Here is an 18,542-nt window from a genome sequence, read left to right on the forward strand (position 1 = left end):
TGTTGGATTTATTATTTTTTCCCGTAATTATTGTCTTAGGCAAAAAAACTAATCTACCGTCCTTCATCTGAAGCCTGGTGTGATTTGTTGTCATGGGAACAGTATTAGGAAGTTTTACGATCAGATAATTTGATCATTAGTGCGAGCACGTATAGAGAGATTCGATGGCAATGCATCATATCATAGGAATGTAGCTGTCATCTTTATGGCGTTAACATCCAATGCACGGCTGAGCACAACAACTGACGTAAACTGGCCTCTCTTGTCTCTGATTGAAAACAAGATACGGGGAAGTGCCTCTGGCACTCAAGACGCTGCTTCTGCCCCTTTTCTGTCATGATAGTTTCATCCTAAAACTCAATGTTACGGAGGTTTCCATCCCTGTAAGGATAACTCGCAGGGGTGGACAGGCTAATTGGATAAAAAACAAGAGTGGCTTCTACGGTTCTCACAGATCAACGCTGAGGTGAGCGGACTTCACCGGATAATTTAGACAAATTCAAAACTTGCCCAGTGAGAAGTGTGTGAGTAGTGTAAAATAAAGTGAAGATGAAAGTGACAGAGATACATATGTGGATGCAGGATGTATGTTAAGGTTTTACCATGAAGCACACTGATATAGGAAACGCACTTGGAAATTATTACATCGTAGTTTTTATTTACATTTTTATATAAATATTGAATAGTAAATAATATACAATCACAAGTTTTATAAGAGTTATATTTGTAGTATGAAATATTCGTGAGTCAACAGTTCACATCTTCAGCACCATCATGCCAGTCATCTTGTGTCAGAGTTGCCCATAACATGATTCACTACTAAATTAGTACAAAAAGTTGTAACGAAAGCAACTCAAAATGATATTTAGCAGGAAGTAACTACAATTTTTTGCAAGAGACTCAGGTTGGTACCATATACGGCATATATTGTCTTCAGATACATCAATGATTTGGACCATGGAGTATGCAGGAAACGGCACTACATACTAACTTACAATTGAAAAGAAAAACACTTTCAGAAAAAGAAATTGCATTGTGACATTCCACATATTATATTTGTTTGTACATTTTATTACGTAAATACAGCATGCCATTTATTTGAACTTTTCCCATAATTTTTACCTTTGGATGTTTGCTCAGAATTTTTGTATGAAGTGCTTACATTACGCTGGGTAGTAGTGTGATGTTGGAAGGCACAGAGCATTTCAGTGAAAACTGCGGTTGGGATTAAATAAAGAATATGAAGCCAGAGATAATACATCACGCAACTGTCCTGTAGTCTCCCTGTTGCTGCTTCATTACTTATTGATATCTGAGAAACATCAAAGATCTGACTTGATCTCATTAGCAATGGATTGTTTCGTGGACACAGTTCCCGCAGTGTAACCAATTTAACATCCCCTAGTAAATAACCATTTAAGACAGCATTAGTCTGTTTGGTTGCATTGCACAAAGTCAATAAAAAAAAGATGGCCTACGTGATTCTCAGTGCGCTGCTCAAATTACTGACGTTTGTCAGAACCTTTGAAGGTAGAGTCGATTGCGCTACTGACATAGACAAAAGCAACAATAATTTCCCCTCAAGGGGGCGCTGTTCATTAGTGACTCTTCATTTGTTCTGAAGTCAGCCTTCATGACAGTTCTGGGGTTTTATCATGCAATAGTGTTTTTAAGCAAAGTCCTCCTCAGCGTAAAGGTCTTGCAACTGATCCTCTTCACAAATATTGCATTCTTTAGCAAAACCCACACTTCACTGAGAGATGCACAGATGTTATCATAATTCAACAGTCAATCTCTCAGACAACCATGGCTGCAATAGCAGCTCTTCAACAACCACCACAAAATTGTCAGATACTTGAGAATGTACTGTAGCCTGATAAGAGACTATCACCGCTCACAGACAAGCTCTGGAACTTCTCAATTTGCGTGTGTTGACGTTTGATGTTAAACGCTATCTGAAAGCCTCTCCTTTGCCATCCATACACGATGCAATTCAGTAAGCCTTGTAGAGGTGTGGTACATGCCTGTAGAAAGAAGAAACGCTCTACTTTATACTTTTCACATATAGAGAAGTGAATCATGCACACAGTGGTGAAAACCTTTCAACTGCTGAGAGGTATAGCATATGTCACTGATAGGTGAACTTGGAAGTTACTAAGAGACGTACGTCAGATGTCGTTTCCTCCTCATTACGGAGAATATTAATAGGGAAACATCTAAGTTACTGAAAATATGGCCAGTTAGTCTATATATTAAAATGGGTAATGTGAGCAAACCTGGTGAAGTTTAAATTTTCACACTCTATTACATGTACTTCATTGACTTGTGTAAAGAGTAATTTAGGGATGTCATCAGTACAATATGTAACAAGGAATTGGACTAACTTGTCTCAAGGTAGTATTGTGCCTCAAAATTTAAGACTTAAACTCTTGCTCAAACTTTCCTCAAGGAATATTTAAATCATTCTCAATTCAAAATCAAGAATAACAAGCGACCTAGCGGCCGATATAGCTCCGCTGTATTTATGTAGAGAATAACTATTTTTTACACATGTTGATGAAGAAGGGTGGAAATCTTTGATAGCTCGATGCAGTGGCCAGAAAAAAGTGGCTAAAATAAGCTGCAAAAATACGCAATTGAAGATTTCATCATACTTTGAATATATCACATAGGATCATCCCTAAGAACATGTCAACCAAAGCTATCTGATGAGTAGTTTTTGAGAATAAATTTTTTGACCAAAAATGGCAACAATTGCCCCCAAAAGTAAAAATTGCAGATTTCATCATAATTTCAAAAGATCAAATTTAGTTCATCTATAGAAACCTGTATACCAAATTCAAAGCTGTTAGACAAGTACTTTTTGAGAAACACATTTTTTGACCAAAAATAGGAAAAATTGCCCCAAAAATTCAAAATTGCAGATTTCATCATTATTTCAATAAATATCATTTAGTTCATCTATGGAAACCTGTATACCAAATTTCAAAGCTATCAGATGAGTAGTTTTGAATATACACATTTTTTTAACCAAAAATGGCAAAAATTGCCCCAAAAATACAAAATTACAGATTTCATCAGAAATTCAATATATATTACTTAGCTCATCTGTAGAAACCTGATACCAAATTTCAAAGCTATCAGACCAGTACTTTTTGAGAAACACATGTTTTGACCAAAAATGGCAAAAATTGCCCCAAAATTACAAAATTGCAGATTTCATCATAATTTCAATAATTATCATTTAGTTCATCTGTAGGAACCTGTACACCAAATTTCAAAGCTATCGGATGAGTAGTTTTGGAAATACACATTTTTTGACCAAACTGGTAAAAATTGCCCCAAAATTACAAAATTGTAGATTTCATCATAATTTCAATAACTATCATTTAGTTAATCGTAGGAACCTGTATACCAAATTTCAAAGCTATCGGATGAGTAGTTTTGGAAATACACATTTTTTGACCAAAATGGCAAAAAATTGCCCCAAAAATACAAAATTACAGATTTCATCAGAAATTCAATACATATTACTTAGTTCATCGATAGAAACCTGTATACCAAATTTCAAAACTATCAGACCAGTACTTTTTGAGAAATAAATTTTTTGACCAAAAATGGCAAAAATTGCCTTAAAAAAGCAAATTTGCATATTTCTGCACAATTTGAACAAATCTGAAATAGATCATCCCTAGGACCTATGTACCAAATATCAAAGCTATCTGACTGGCAGTTTTGAAGAAGAAATTTTTAAAGATTTTTTTACCAGAATGACAAAAATTGCCTTAAAAATACAAATATGCAAATTTCGCCACGATTTGAACAAATCTGACTGAAGTCACCCTAAGCAAACTGCATATCAAATTTCAAAGCAATCGGACAAGCGGTTTCAGAGAAGAAGATTTTTTACCAAAAACACCAAAAATGCCCCAAAAATACAAATATGCAAATTTCACCACGATTTGAACAAACTGAAGTGAGGTCACCTTAAGTGAACTGCATATAAAATTTCAAAGCAATTGGACTTGCGGTTTCAGAGGAGAAGGCAATTGTTGATGGACGACGACGGACGACGACGGACAACGACGACGACGACGGACGACGACGGAAAATCAACCTATTTGATAAGCTCCGCGTCGCTGACAGCGGAGCTAAAAATTGGGGGGGGGGGGGGGGTCACCGTGCAAATTTTGTACTAGAGATGTTGTTACAATGTGTTGACTCAATGGAGAAAAATATAATTTCCGATTTTTGAAAATCCAAGACGGTAAAAAGTGTTTTCACAACAACAGCTTTAAAATGAACTCCACAAGTGGGAGATGAGAAAATAATTAAAATTTTTTTGAGAGTTCAAATATTTGTCCCCGAGGTGCATTCTACCTTAAAACAGAGTTATTAAAGCAGTCTATTGAAACCTACTGAGTTGATTGTTTGCCATCCCATCTCCTTTGAAAGCTTCGAATAAATTGTGCATCTTTGAAATATAATTTGATGACATTAGGCCTTTGACAATTGATGTGCTACATGACTAACAAAAACAATGCCATTGCTCTGAGTGATTACTTTTAACAGAAAAGCGGGCTTAAAAATTCTACAACCTACGCAGTGTACAAGAAACTATTTCCACATACAGATAGCAGGTTGACTTTACCGGTCAGTAAAGACATGACATCGTTTTACATCGGGGCTAATTCTTTGTTGGACTTCTCATTTAAAACTGTTTAGTGATGACAAGTCATCAGTGGTTTTGCTTTCACATTGTTCACAGTATTGTATGATTACTGCAGTATAATCAGACAAGACAGAATTTATGGATGAAAATTCGATTAACAAATCGAATCAGCTGTGTTGTCACACACCAAAGTACCTCATATAGAGGACCCAACACTATCAGCTTGTAGACAATAGGAAAATCTGGAGATATATTACATGTGTCTAAAAATATAAAGACAAAAGAAAAACATTACTATCAGCAGAGAGCGCTCTTTCCATGCAAGTCATATTCCTGAACCAGTAAGTTTGCAAATTGCCATGATCAAATACAGTATCTGATGAATCACATGATTTGGGGGCCACTACAACCGAGAAATTTTCATTTATTTTGCTTTTAATACCGTAGTCTGCAAGGTGTGATTGAAAAAACTGCAAAGGAGCATATTAAGCTTTGTCAGTTTGGAGTTCTCCCCTGACTAAATCTCCTGAGAGGACTGGTCAGTTTCTTTCGGCCGGGGGGGGGGGGGGGGGGGGGGTGGGGGGGGGGGGGGGGGGGGGTGGGTGGACGTCAAAAAGTGGCTGACCCCCCTATCCAAATTGAAAACAGGGTGACCCCCCCCATTCCAAATTTTCGAAAACAGGGTGAACCCCCCCCCCCCCCCCCCCCCCCCCCCCCCCCCCCCCCCCCCCCCCCCCCCCCCCCCCCCCCCCCCCCCCCCCCCCCCCCCCCCCCCCCCCCCCCCCCCCCCGGCGCAGACATAGGTAAAACAAAAGGTGGACATAAATGATATATATATATATATATATATATATATATATATTATATATATATATATATATATATATATATATATATATATATATATATATATATATATATATATTATATTTTACATTTTACATATATTTATATTTTAAATAGTCATTCTATGTTTTAATGAAATTGTTGACATGTCAGTTGTAAGATAGGAATTTCAAAGTGTCAATCTTAAAGTTTGAATACAGTACATTTTGAATGAGCTGTATTTTGAATGAGCTGTGAATGTATTTCACACTTTCTATGCTTAACCAGATGTCCTGAACTGTTGTACAGAAATGGATGTCAATCATTAATATCAAAGAGGAAAAAGCAGTGAATCAAAAACTTTGATGGGTGTTAAGACTTGCCAACCATCAAATTAAATCTCCTGAGGAGCCATAGAGAGCTTTTTTAGCCAAATCTGATGTGTACAGTGTCTGAGAGGACCTTTTCTTGTAACATTGAAACCATATCAGCTAATAATGACAAAAACTGCCTTTTTTAACTGTTGTTTTGTTCATAAAAAAGCATTTTTCTACAGAAAACCTGTGAAACAAAGGAAAATAATTGCATCACCGAGAAGGAAAGATATCTTGTCATTTTTCTATCTCTAAAATAAGTCACTGTATCAAATATATATTGTGACATATTTGTGCATGTTGCTTTCTCACACTGAATTCTCATAGAGAAAACAGAAAAGATCAGGAATTTGTCATCCTTTTCATATGAAATGCAGATTTCATAATGGTACACTTTCACTTAGCAAACATCAAGATATCTCTGATTTATTAAAGTATGGCGCCCGAAGAGCGCGCCGAAAAATATGAAACATCCTGATATCTCTGATATATATGCCTTGTATATTAAAGTCATGCACCTGAAGGGCATGCTGAAAAATGTCTGATATATTAAAGTAATGAGCTTGAAGAGCACGCTGAAAAATATTGAACATACAGATATCTCTGATGTATGTATGCTTGATATGTTAAAGTTGGGCGTGCTGAAAAATATGACTGATTATTAAAGTTACGCGCCCAAAGGGCACGCCGAAAAATACAACTGAATGATGAAATTTGTGGCTGACACTAGCATTTTAGGCAATGATGAGCCTGTGTCAAAATTCAAAAACACACTGACCCCCCCCCCCCCATTGGGCATTTCAAAAACATGGTGAGCCCCCTATCACCAAAGTCAAAAACAGGGTGAACCCCCCCCCCCGGCTGAAAAAAAAACTGACCGTCCAGAAGGAACATCTGATCATTCAACTCACCTGTACAATATAGAGCCAGTAGTAGGACTGCATATTGAAACCATTTGTAAATGAGACCAGACCTAGTGTAACAGCTGCAATAAGGACCAGGAAATGAATATGAGTTTTGTTTCATGCATGTTAAAGGTGTGGAAATTTTACTACCAAACTTAAATTATGAATGAACTTTTTAAAATGTTTGATTAACATTGAGCAAAAATACAATCACTTTTTTAAATCAATGCATTATATACCAATGATAGATATTAGAAAAGCTTGTTTATCTAGGGTTGATCACTTAGCATGCTAATTGCACAAACAAGTTTTCTAATCATCCTGCTCCATTGCTTTTCCTTCCTGAATTTAAATATTTTGTATGACATTTACATACAGGTGTATTTGGAAATGTCAAGAACAGTTTCATAGTTTGCGCGATTGTCCAAATTAATCGGTTCAATCTTTTATTTCAGTTAAGAAAATATGTCTATGGTCTCGTTAGTCTGTGTCTGCCAGTCTGTCACTCTCTCTCTCTCTCTCTCTCTCTCTCTCTCTCTCTCTCTCTCTCTCTCTCTCTCTCTTTCTCTCCATACCTCCCCACCCCCAACAGACAGTGAGATAACACTTACATGGCAACCAGCAAATACAGAACATGGAGCAGTATAGGATGGCTCTGTTGCGAACCCTTGCAGCATCAATGTATTGCCTAGGACCCACCACACCACTGCTGACATGCATTTGTTTCAACGCCCTGTGAGTTAAGAAGTACAACACCTGCGAACACATAAGGAAATCACTATACATGAATCCATTGCTGTTGACATTTCATTTCAATGAAAACTCTTCATATATTAAGAACACTTGAAATTACAATAAATATTTATGGTATAATATAAATGAATAAAAAATTGTACAAATAGATATGGCAAAAATAAAAAGGTCCTTCACAGAGTCTGGTTGTTGATATATGCATTTGCATTAACCCTTTTGAGCACTGTAATTTTCTCCCGCCAAAATTTTAGTGCAAAATTTTACCAATTTTTATGAACTTTTGATAATTTTGGACCAAATGGACATCACATTTCATTTGCTACAGTTTTTTCTCAGAATTTTGGCAAAAATCTGAGAAAAATTTACTGTGGTTTATTTTATAAAGGGGACGAAAATAGACTATGGCGCTCAAAGTGTTAAAGGCAGAATGCATCTTTTGCACAGATATTTGAACTCTTTAATTTCTACAATATTTTTCTTGTATATACCACTTGTTGGGGCCTATTTTGAAGCTCTTGGGGTATGAAAAATTTTCACCATCATAGTTTTTGGAAAATCCAAATAAATATTTTGAGCTATAGAATTAACGCAGGGAAGGTGGCTATTTTGAATTTCAGATATCAGTAAGTGTTAAGTAATTTGTGTGTCACAGTAACCCCTGATTTTTATTCTTGATATGGCAAAAGTATGGTTGAAAGTTTCAATGAGGAAAGTTTGAGCAAAAGTTGAAGTCTTTCATTTTTGAGGCACGTACTACCTTTCATGCCAACCCATGGTTTGATAAAATATGTTAATATAACAGCCTAAACAGTGTATTTGCAATATGGGCCTTAAAGACACAACAATGAAATTGAAGCAAAAACGGGTCACAATTTACTCATAAAACTACCAATCGCTATCTAGGAAAGGAAAGATTCACTTTATCTTACAAAGGGTGGTGGTGCAACACTGAGGAAAACATTTTGAAAGAAGATTGGAAAAGATTGAACTTCATGAATCTATATCAGCAACTATGTGCACACAAATTATCATTGTCTATTGTGGCACTTGTGGCTGGAGTTTTGCAGTGTGTTGAAATTATCACAAATATGTATTTCTTTGCAGTGCATCAATGATTATAAAACTTACTTTATTCTGGACAGAAAATGAATGTTTAATACGCATCATTCTGGTACATTAAATATGGTCGATAAAACTCTGATTTGGCCTTTCAGTTGAAATGTAAACAGATGTAATTGTACATCTATGTCCCTGACGGCTCTAACAAGGTCATATTGGAATCTGTGGACTCAGGTCTCATAATTTGAGTTGACCACATTATGACTGGCCTATCACAATGGTCTTATATGTCAATTATCTAATTGACGTAGACAGTTCTTGCTGCACTATTACCCCCTCCTCTGCCGCATTGTAGCTTATACAGCACAAGGTGATGATATTTCAATAAGCACGCTACTTCACAAAATAATATTTTAAACTGTAGTCAATACGAAATGGTAGGCTCTTTAACCAGTGCACTTTTAAGGGTTGTAAATATTCAACATGGTTTGGAGTTCCACCTGATCTGATTGTAGTGTACTATAAATGGTGAAAAACAACTTAAAAATTATTCTGACGAGGTAGAATTTTTTTCAAAAAGTTACTTGTACTTACCAGATTTCCTGTCAGTGAAACCAATAGGGGAAACAAGAATATCAGTTTGGACACTAGATACATACGATGCTCCACTTCCGGCTGGGGGAAAAGTTAGATCATGAAAATGTGAATATTCCTAGGCAAATTGTATTCGACAATATAAAAGTCTGTGGATAATGTTCATTGAACAGAGTGGGAAACATGTATGACCGTGTGGTCATCAAAGAAGCAAATTCACACATCAAGTATTCCACTGATTGATTCTTTTTGTTTTGTCAGCTTGGTGGATAAATATGACCAGGGGTGCAAAATTATCCTTGACATAAATCTAATCATTTTTGTGATAAGGAGTTCAATTAAAATTTCCAGCTTTAACAAACGCAACGTGGTGAAAATTTAGTTTCACAACAGATCTCAATGCATGAATCTACACAAGCTGTAGATTAGAAAAGAACTGTTTGTGAGGTGCATTGTAGCTGTCACATTCTTGATACCACAGTTTAGTTGTATATTTGAAACAGTGTCAAATTAAGTCAATGTCATGTTAAGTTGAAAACTTACAGCACACTGTTTTGACCTATGATGCACTAGTAACACACACCTGTGAAAAGAAGAGAAAATTTTACAATAACAGCAGAGACTGTGCCAAAAAAGACATAAATAGGTACAATAATACATTGCTTTGCAATGATAATCATAAATTTTGAACATCATTATGACAAATAATGAAAATATAGTTATGAATCTGACTCATGAATTAAGATCAAGAAATTATGGCAATAATAGCTGTGAGCATATGGAAGAAAATGTTTTGGGTAAGAATCTTGTCTTTTGGCTAAATATTGCACAACAGAACCAACAACGTCTGTGGCTGCCTAATATCAACTCAAAGGACAAATTATTGTAGTGCCCCAAATGTAGCTAAGCTTATCATTAGCTGATCTTTTGGGATGTTACCTTCCCTGCCACCATAGCATTAATTTGACATCACGGTTTGTTATAGTTCTGTCCAACAAGAATCTTTTTTTTACTTTTTGTACAGTAATTTTGGCCATATCACATGTACTTATATAGCCTCCTGCATTATCAATATTTCTTTTCGAAAAATTCACTCATATATATAAGCAACAAACTAGATGTTTAGCGAGTAGAAATTGAGTAATCCTTACTCAAAGTTCTGGCAATCTGTTCCATTTAACTTCTGAATGGTTGGATAATTCTTTAAGGAGAAAATGAGAAAGAAAGCGGCACAGAAGACTGGTACAATCCATGACAGAACATACAGTGCATACACACTCGGAAAATGACCGTATATCTGGAAGTACAAAACAGAAAGTACATGGCTTAGCAGCTGAAAAACCAATCATTGCCAATGATGGAATCTGTTGATTAGTATGATAGAACTGTCTATGAATTACAGAAATTATTGCTTAATTGTGATAGAGCCAACTTTCTCACATGTTCATTTTATATTTGGTGCTATATCTGTTCTTCTGAGCAAAGAGTTGATATTGCTATGAATATGTAAAGTGGTTGTTGACCTAGCTAACAACTATTACATGGTAAACCTATAGTTGCATGGAATAAACACCAGACTTCAACAGCAAAAATGAACTTCTCAGGTGTATAAAATGGAGCAAAGTTTATCAATCACCGTCGTATGATGTGCATGAATTTGGAAAGTGGTCTCTGCATGGCAGCTGTTCTTTACCAAATTTTACCTGATTACATCAAATTATTCTGACTTTGAGGATTCCAGAATGTTTTTAATGTACAATGTATTAAAGTGTAGTACACGCTTCAAAACCAAAAGACTTAAACATAATTTGCTCAAACTTGATTCAATGAAACTTTTAACAATTAATCGACAGTGAAAATCAGGGATCAGTGATTTATTAGCGAAACAAATTACCTCACATTTATCAATGTTTCACATTAAAAATGGCTGCAATCCCTGCCGTTTTAACTCTACATGGGAAAACAAAATTTTCGATTTTGGAAAAACTAAAACAGTGAAAATATTTTTTACTCCACGAGCTTTAAAATGAGCCCCCACAAGTGGTAGATCAGAAAAAAATTTGAGAGTCCAAAATATCTGTCCCCGAGTTGCACTTTACCTTAAGAGCAAAGAATTGAGGGCGTAAATGTAAACAAGAACAAATGCAATTAACTAGCATTTCCAGATCATTGCTTTATCAGTGACTTTGCATAAACAGCCCTCATAGAAAATTAAATTTTACTTGTGTATGAATTTCATCACTTACATGATCATGCACTGCCATTGTAAGATGATATGTGAAAGCTTCAACAGACTAAACATCATCCTTAAACTTACAGGATTTCAGAAAAAAAAAAATTGTTAATATTTTGACATCAAACGTACCGATTCCCTCATTGGTTTCCTGTTGAGTCTCTCCTTCATGCGGATGTAAACTTCTATTGCATATGTTAGTGTTAACAAGAATGTACAAAGGAAAAAGGTCTGAGGATTGAATAAAGAAAAAACAAGTAAGTTTTTGCAGTGCAGACAAGTTTATGATATATGCATGATTGTAGGTATTAAAGAAGGCAACAACAAACACATTTTCAGATGATTTTCATTTAATTTGTTCTCAAACTTTCAGGAACTTTGCACTTTTGACTTTCAAACTGGAAATACCAATAATTGTCAAATATTAACATAGACCTCTAGATGTTAACAATCCAAAATCCTGTCATCATATCCAAGTATAGCCATACCACTCATGTATAACTTTGACACAGTATAGTTTTCATTGTTTTTTAAGTCCCCTTTTTAAGTTTAAGCGAAAGTATGGCATGAAAGAGAAGGTGATAATGCATTTCAAAACTTAAGAAAACATTAAGAAGCTGGTGTGTTACAGTAATTTCATCATACAAGACTTGTACAGTGTGATTTTTCATAGTGTTGGTTTTCAATAACCTACCATGGAAAGCCCAATCACAACCATGCATTGTCTTTCATAATGGTTTCTGTCGTCGTCTACTATGTACAATACACAGCCAGTGAGTAGAAACAGTGAAGCTAAAAGATCAGCCAGTGATAAATGGAATATTGGGTGAACCTAAAACACAAACAAATAAAAAACATTATGCAGCACTCAAATGTTAATTTTTTTTATCCCTGATTTTCTTAACACTTTATTTTTACTGCTGTCAAACGCTTATAGCATGGACTTGCACTTGGTACAAACTTTTCATTTCTGATGAAACTAATCTTTTTATTCAGCTTTTAATAATGGTCTAATCAAAGGAATTTATTGGATTTCAAAACTTGCCCTGTTCAGCTAAGCAAACATATTCCTTAGCTTGATGTGAACAAATTCAAATATGCAAACATTTACTTGTTTTGCACATGTATAAACCATGCCAGTGAGAATTTGCCGCAGGAATATAGGAAGGTGACCACAAAGTGACTGTATTCAAAAGTAAGCTGTAACTCTTGACATATTTTGCTGTAGTTTTGCTATGTTTATCAGAAGAGTACTTTTTCCCTATTCCAGCAAGCACATTGGAATGCCTTAATTGCGTTCAACTTAATTGTCCACATTGCCTGTCCAATGTTTTTGTTGATGACTAAATTTTCGTCCAGACTTGATTCATTTGTCAACTATAACACTGAATATTTAGGCTGATTCTATTTCTGATAGACTAATGGCAACGAATGAAAATATATATATGAAAGTATCATTTACAGTCCCAATAAGGAAGAGTCACAGATTTCACAAAAGAGATATATTGACAGCTTGAACAATCATTTGTGCGCAGGTTGTTTTTCAAGACTCTTAAAAGTTATCACTGTGTTAAATCTGACCTCAATTCTGTTCGGGCTTCATGTGTGTTTTACTGGCCGTCTCTCTATTTTTATGTGTTTATGTATGAATAATATTTAATCGGTCCAAATACAGGAAGTAAGAATAATGGGATATTGATCAATCAACCAAAATCCATCAAACTGCACACAATGTAATTCCTTGTATAAAAAATACTGCCAATGATACGGTGTTGCTCACATTTGATTGGTACATACTAGTATTGTTACCAAAGATCAACGATGAATGTTGTTTCTATCTGTTCAGTGCAGCAAAATTCTACATTGATGTTATGACAATGATTTCTACACTGTGCAACCAGAAAAACAAGAATGACAAAAGCAAATAAGGTCTGCAACATAGGTACTGGAGGTAAACTTTAGAAACATGCATACTAACTTCTACATCAATGGGGCAAGCAGATCCTACATACATTAGCAAATGCCAATAAAAAAATCAGCCAAAGAAGGCTTGACAAAAAGAAAAGGTGAGAGAGTGGGGAAATGTACAGTAGGTGAGTTTCACAACCTATGAATTTTTTGCTTTTAAGTTAGTTGCAGATGGTGAAATGCCTTCCACTGTGGGGGTAATTATGACATCTGGAATTATCCTGGATCAAACTTTCTTATCAGTTCTTTGTGTCTTACACGGAAAAGTTGTAAACATTGGTCCGAAATGAAAAAATAAACTCAGCTTTGTTTCCTGGATCAAATTTCACTACAAATTGATACCAAATATGACAAAATTATGTTCACAGCTTTAACCACTGTCTCACAACATATCCTGGGTTGGTATAGGTCATTTAAGGGCACAGACTGAGAAAAATTACCTAAATTATACAAATTTGGGGTTTCCCAACACTTCGAGCAGAAGATAATATCCTTCAGGACTTTTATACCAAATTACAAAGCTATCAGACATGTAGTTTTTGAGAACAAGTTTTCTTGACCAAAAATGACAAAATTGTTTTAAAAATGTGTTTTCTTGACCAAAAATGACAAAATTTTCTTAAAAATACAAACTTGCATATTTCTGGACAATTTCCATATATCCAACTATTGTCATCCCTGGGCATCTGTATACCAAATATCAAAGCTATCAGATTAGTAGTTTTTGGATAAAAAATGTTTGACCAAAAATTCGGAAAATTGCCCCAAAATTACAAATATGAAAATTTCAATTCAATTTGTATAAACTTGACTGAGGTCATCCTGAGGAACATGTATACCAACTTTCAAAGCAAGTGGACGAGCAGTTTCAGAGAAAAAGATTTTTTGACTAAAAACTGAAAAAAATTACCCCAAAAATAGAAATATGCAAATTTAATCCCAATTTTTACACAACTAATGTAGAATACCTACAGGAACCTGCATGCCAAGTTTCAACCCCAATCTGACCAACGATTACAGAGTTTTAGCAATTTGCAGGGGTTTTTTTTGCATATTTTTGACACTGACAAGTTCATTTTTAAAAAAACAAATCCACATTTCCACCCCTAGGTGCACCTGTACACCAAATACTAAGACAGTAGGTGCTGCGGTTTAGGAGTTTTTGACGTGGACGGACATACATACATACATACATACATACAGACATGCAAATGGAATGCAAATGAACTGATTCAGCTTATACGATAACCTCACATTGGTATACCAAATGTGAGCTAAAAAATGGTTCATTCAATATACTAAACAGTCATGACTTAGCAAAGCAGCCAAGTCTATTTTAAAATATTAAAACTAGTTAACAAATATCTGAATTTTTTTTTTCATATTCTTTCATTTTAACATACACCATCACAAATAATCTATCAGAACAGTCGTATTTGAATACTCAGAAAGTCCTTAATTCTTTAGTAGTAGTAACATCGATGATGATGATGCACTTGTAGCTGAAGCACAGAAGTTTATGGCAAAATTCATTCTTAGGGTGACATATCCATTGTTTCGGTTCACAATCACAAGCAGTATGCATATCTCTCAAGGAACAAATTGAGGTCCTTGATATGACAGACAGTGTAAACATAAATATCAACCACTGGTGTATTATGTAATGCTTCACATGTTAAAACAGGTGACAAGGCTACCAGTGAATAAAGGTACGTGGTACCCATATTCACTAGTAGCCTTGTCACCTGTTTTAACATACGAAAATTACATAATATGCCCTCGGTTGATATTTGTGTTTACACATGTCTGTCATATCATGGCCCTGAAATTGTTCCTTGAGAGATAACATTGCATGTGTCTAATATTATCATATAAAACGGTAGATACAATGTTTCTCTAAAAGTACCTCCGGCTGTCGCACTTTCTTCTTCCATAATGAAGAAATTATTATTGAACTTGCTCCTATGATGCTGAAAGACACAAGAGAGAGCAAAAAGAAATTTTTTATAGATTAGAATCAAATAGAATAACATACCAAAAGTCCAACTGTTCTTCTCCATGCATCATGCTTTAAAACATGAAAGTTAAGTTTCCTTTAATATCAGAAGTAGAAATAAATAGTGAAATGCCAATACCATGATAATTTGATACCATATGTCAGCTTAGCAAACATTGCAAACAATAGTGTGTACATATATTTATATCAATGACGAGAGAGATTGTTACAAGGAAACTGTCACACCAAAACACAACACCGGAATACAATCACTCACTAAGAGAGAATCAAAGATCAATTTTTTTATCAAAATATCACAGGTAGATGAAAACTCCACAAGAAATTGCACTTTGAACACAGCAGGAGACATTTAGGTCAAGAGTAATGCAGAACACACCTCACATGTTTTGTACATGTGACTGTATATCTGATATCATAATCGTAACATTTAAGAATTACTTATTACATAACTTTTATCGGTACAATCTTTCCTTCTCATTGTCACATATGATAACAAAGTACGTGGTTCTCAATGCTACGTGTAAAAATACGATGCGGTCAATAACCCTAACTTTTTAATTTAGGCTAAGGTAGTGTGCGCCTTGAAAATTTAAGACTTAAACGTTTGCTCAAACTTTCTTTTACAAAACTTTCAACCATTCTCTTTCAGGAGAAAGAATAAAAATCAGGGGGACGTTGTGCAAATTTTGGTACCAGATTTACTCCCAGGGCTTGATAATATTAATGAGCCCACACAAGTGGTAGATCAGAAAAGTATTGGAAAAAATCAAGTCTGATAGCTGTCACCGAGGCAGTCATTCTACCTTGATAATTGATCCTAATAAATGAGCATACGTTTTGGCACATTCTAATGAGACATGTGACCATTTGCTTATTAATGTGTGACGGAAAAGTCAAATAAAAATTACTAGTTTCCTTCAAGAAATAACCATGACAGAAAAATTATACAAACAAACTGTCAAGAGGGAGGGTGTGTTGCCACTAATTTAGTCCTTTATCTGATCACTTGACTTGACAATACATTGACAGTTTGATGTGGGTAAACTGGGTGGACTCACGTCCGACGTCAAATCACATGACAGAACTAAAAATACATGTTTGTCACCCTCTAGACCTTTCTGTATGAGTCCATGATAGAATTTGTATATGTCACACACAATTTTGTGACAAAAATTGAGTATTTTTAAAAATCAAGATCTTTTGCTGTTGCTCCAAAAAAAAAAGAAGTTCTTCAAGAATATTTATAGACGACAGTACAACTGCTCTTGGTGAATCTATTCAACGTGTAATATGTATTTATGTCAGAATTGTACAACATAAACTGACAGGGGTTGCTACTGGACAAGATACAGATTTCTCTTCTGAAAATTTCCTTTTCTTTCTATCATCTGAAATTTTAACCTTTTAGCTATCAAAATTATTGTTTACATTAGAAATCAGAAATAATCCAAATTATTGTTTTATGCAGACATTAATAATAAGGATGGGAATAAGAAAACAGTCACATTTATATAATAAATAAATATACAACTTTCCAGAATGTTTTGTTCGGGAGATCGTTTGACTCCACGATGTTGAAGTAAAAATAAAAATTGAAAGTTGAATCTGAGGGAAAGATCTTGTCGTCTTGAATTTGAACATTTTCATAGGGCTCAGGGCCCCGTGAATCCAAAATTCACAAATTTCAATTGGAAATTGCACTACCCATTATTTTCAAATGGAGAGGGAAGGAAATGTATGTTGATAAAACAGACGGCATTTAAAAGAATCGTCGATTTCTTCTTTCTTCGACAGGTAAGAGTTAAAACGGCCACCCAACACTACACCTTGTTTAGGAACTGGCGTATTATACTAAATACAACGAACCAGTCATTCGGCAAACACTTCACTGACCCAAAAATACAACGGGCTATCTGTTTCATGCTTAAAACATACCAGAAAAGAAAGGAAGTATTGTTCTCACTTTACTGTGCGCGCTTTCGCGTGTCTCCTGTTTCAGTACAAGAAGGTAAGCTGTCCCTATTGCAAATGTCAGTTTTGTTTTAGCACAATATCTCAAAAATGTTGGCCAATCTTACAACGTCATTTATTTGTTTTATTTATTTATTTACTTGAGTTTTACGAATAACAATAATGATATTTAAAGATTTGCGCCGCAAAAGTATTTACTGCAAAGTATTGTACTCTAAACACCCGACCACCTGATAGAGTATACATTTCAATATTGGAGCACAGTCTCTCCACCAAACTTGTCATTGAAATAATACTAGTGATGTTTACAGGAATTTTTTAAAAGTATATTAAACACTGAACAATATCTATGACAAAGTAACGATACCTTAGACAACTTGTTGATATCTCCGCGGCGCTGACACCGAGTATCTGCAAGTTAAAACATTAATTGATTAATGGTTATTTTTCGCGAAATTAACTTTGACTTTCGGTCCATGCTAAGAATTCAGATTCTTCAAGTTAAAGATTCTTTCTGGCTATCTAAGCGGTGACTGATATCACCATATAGGCGACGTGGCGAAAGGGCGGCTAATGCAACTGCATAAAATACACAAGTGGCCGCGGGCAGGTTCAAACAGTGTACGACTAGCGACTGAATGACTGACGACAGTTGCTTGCTGCGTGCACTCTGCTGACGCTAAAATTCCTTCCCGACCGACGGTAAATCTGACATTTCTAATCAAAAACATACCTGGTGCTCCGTGAGGACTGTTCCGTTAAGCGTTTGCGCCATAATTTCGCTGGTTTCATGGAAAAATTCAGCTGTGCAACTTTCAACCTACAATACTGAAGTTGCATGCAGTCTTCTGATGGTGATAAGCTTACTGATAGTCTTTTCTCATATATCATCGTAGGGTGCTATGTCAGCCTTTGTTATGTAAATATTGAGTTCACCTGGTCATCATTACCAGTACATGCAGTATGCATATGCATATGCATGAAAAGACCTTAATTGACCTAAAGCTATCCTCGTTCCATAATGTTTTTTGATGAATTTGTTCAAGTTCCTCAAATAATTTGTTTGAAGATAGAATATAACTATTGGTCCGTAAAATAGTACTTGAAAGTACTTTGTTTTAATTTATATCATACGAATGCATATATGGGAATATGATTACAAGCGTAGGTA

At 35.3% G+C, this 18,542-nt stretch overlaps 1 protein-coding gene across 1 annotated transcript; it reads right to left on the reverse strand.

Moving 5' to 3' along the window:
- Nucleotides 1–631: 631 nt before the first annotated feature.
- LOC139135247 (transmembrane protein 116-like) lies at nucleotides 632–18,346 on the reverse strand. The gene is made up of 11 exons (XM_070702537.1): nucleotides 18,105–18,346; nucleotides 17,739–17,782; nucleotides 15,290–15,353; nucleotides 12,110–12,247; nucleotides 11,548–11,646; nucleotides 10,334–10,479; nucleotides 9,726–9,765; nucleotides 9,183–9,263; nucleotides 7,388–7,532; nucleotides 6,783–6,856; nucleotides 632–2,024 (listed from the first exon to the last, which is right to left on the reverse strand). Exons 1-11 carry the CDS (start codon nucleotides 18,144–18,146, stop codon nucleotides 1,848–1,850), a joined length of 1,050 nt encoding a protein of 349 aa, XP_070558638.1. The 5' UTR covers nucleotides 18,147–18,346; the 3' UTR covers nucleotides 632–1,847.
- Nucleotides 18,347–18,542: the final 196 nt, after the last annotated feature.

Source organism: Ptychodera flava, chromosome 6, assembly GCF_041260155.1.
Source record: "Ptychodera flava strain L36383 chromosome 6, AS_Pfla_20210202, whole genome shotgun sequence".
NCBI lineage: Eukaryota > Metazoa > Hemichordata > Enteropneusta > Ptychoderidae > Ptychodera > Ptychodera flava.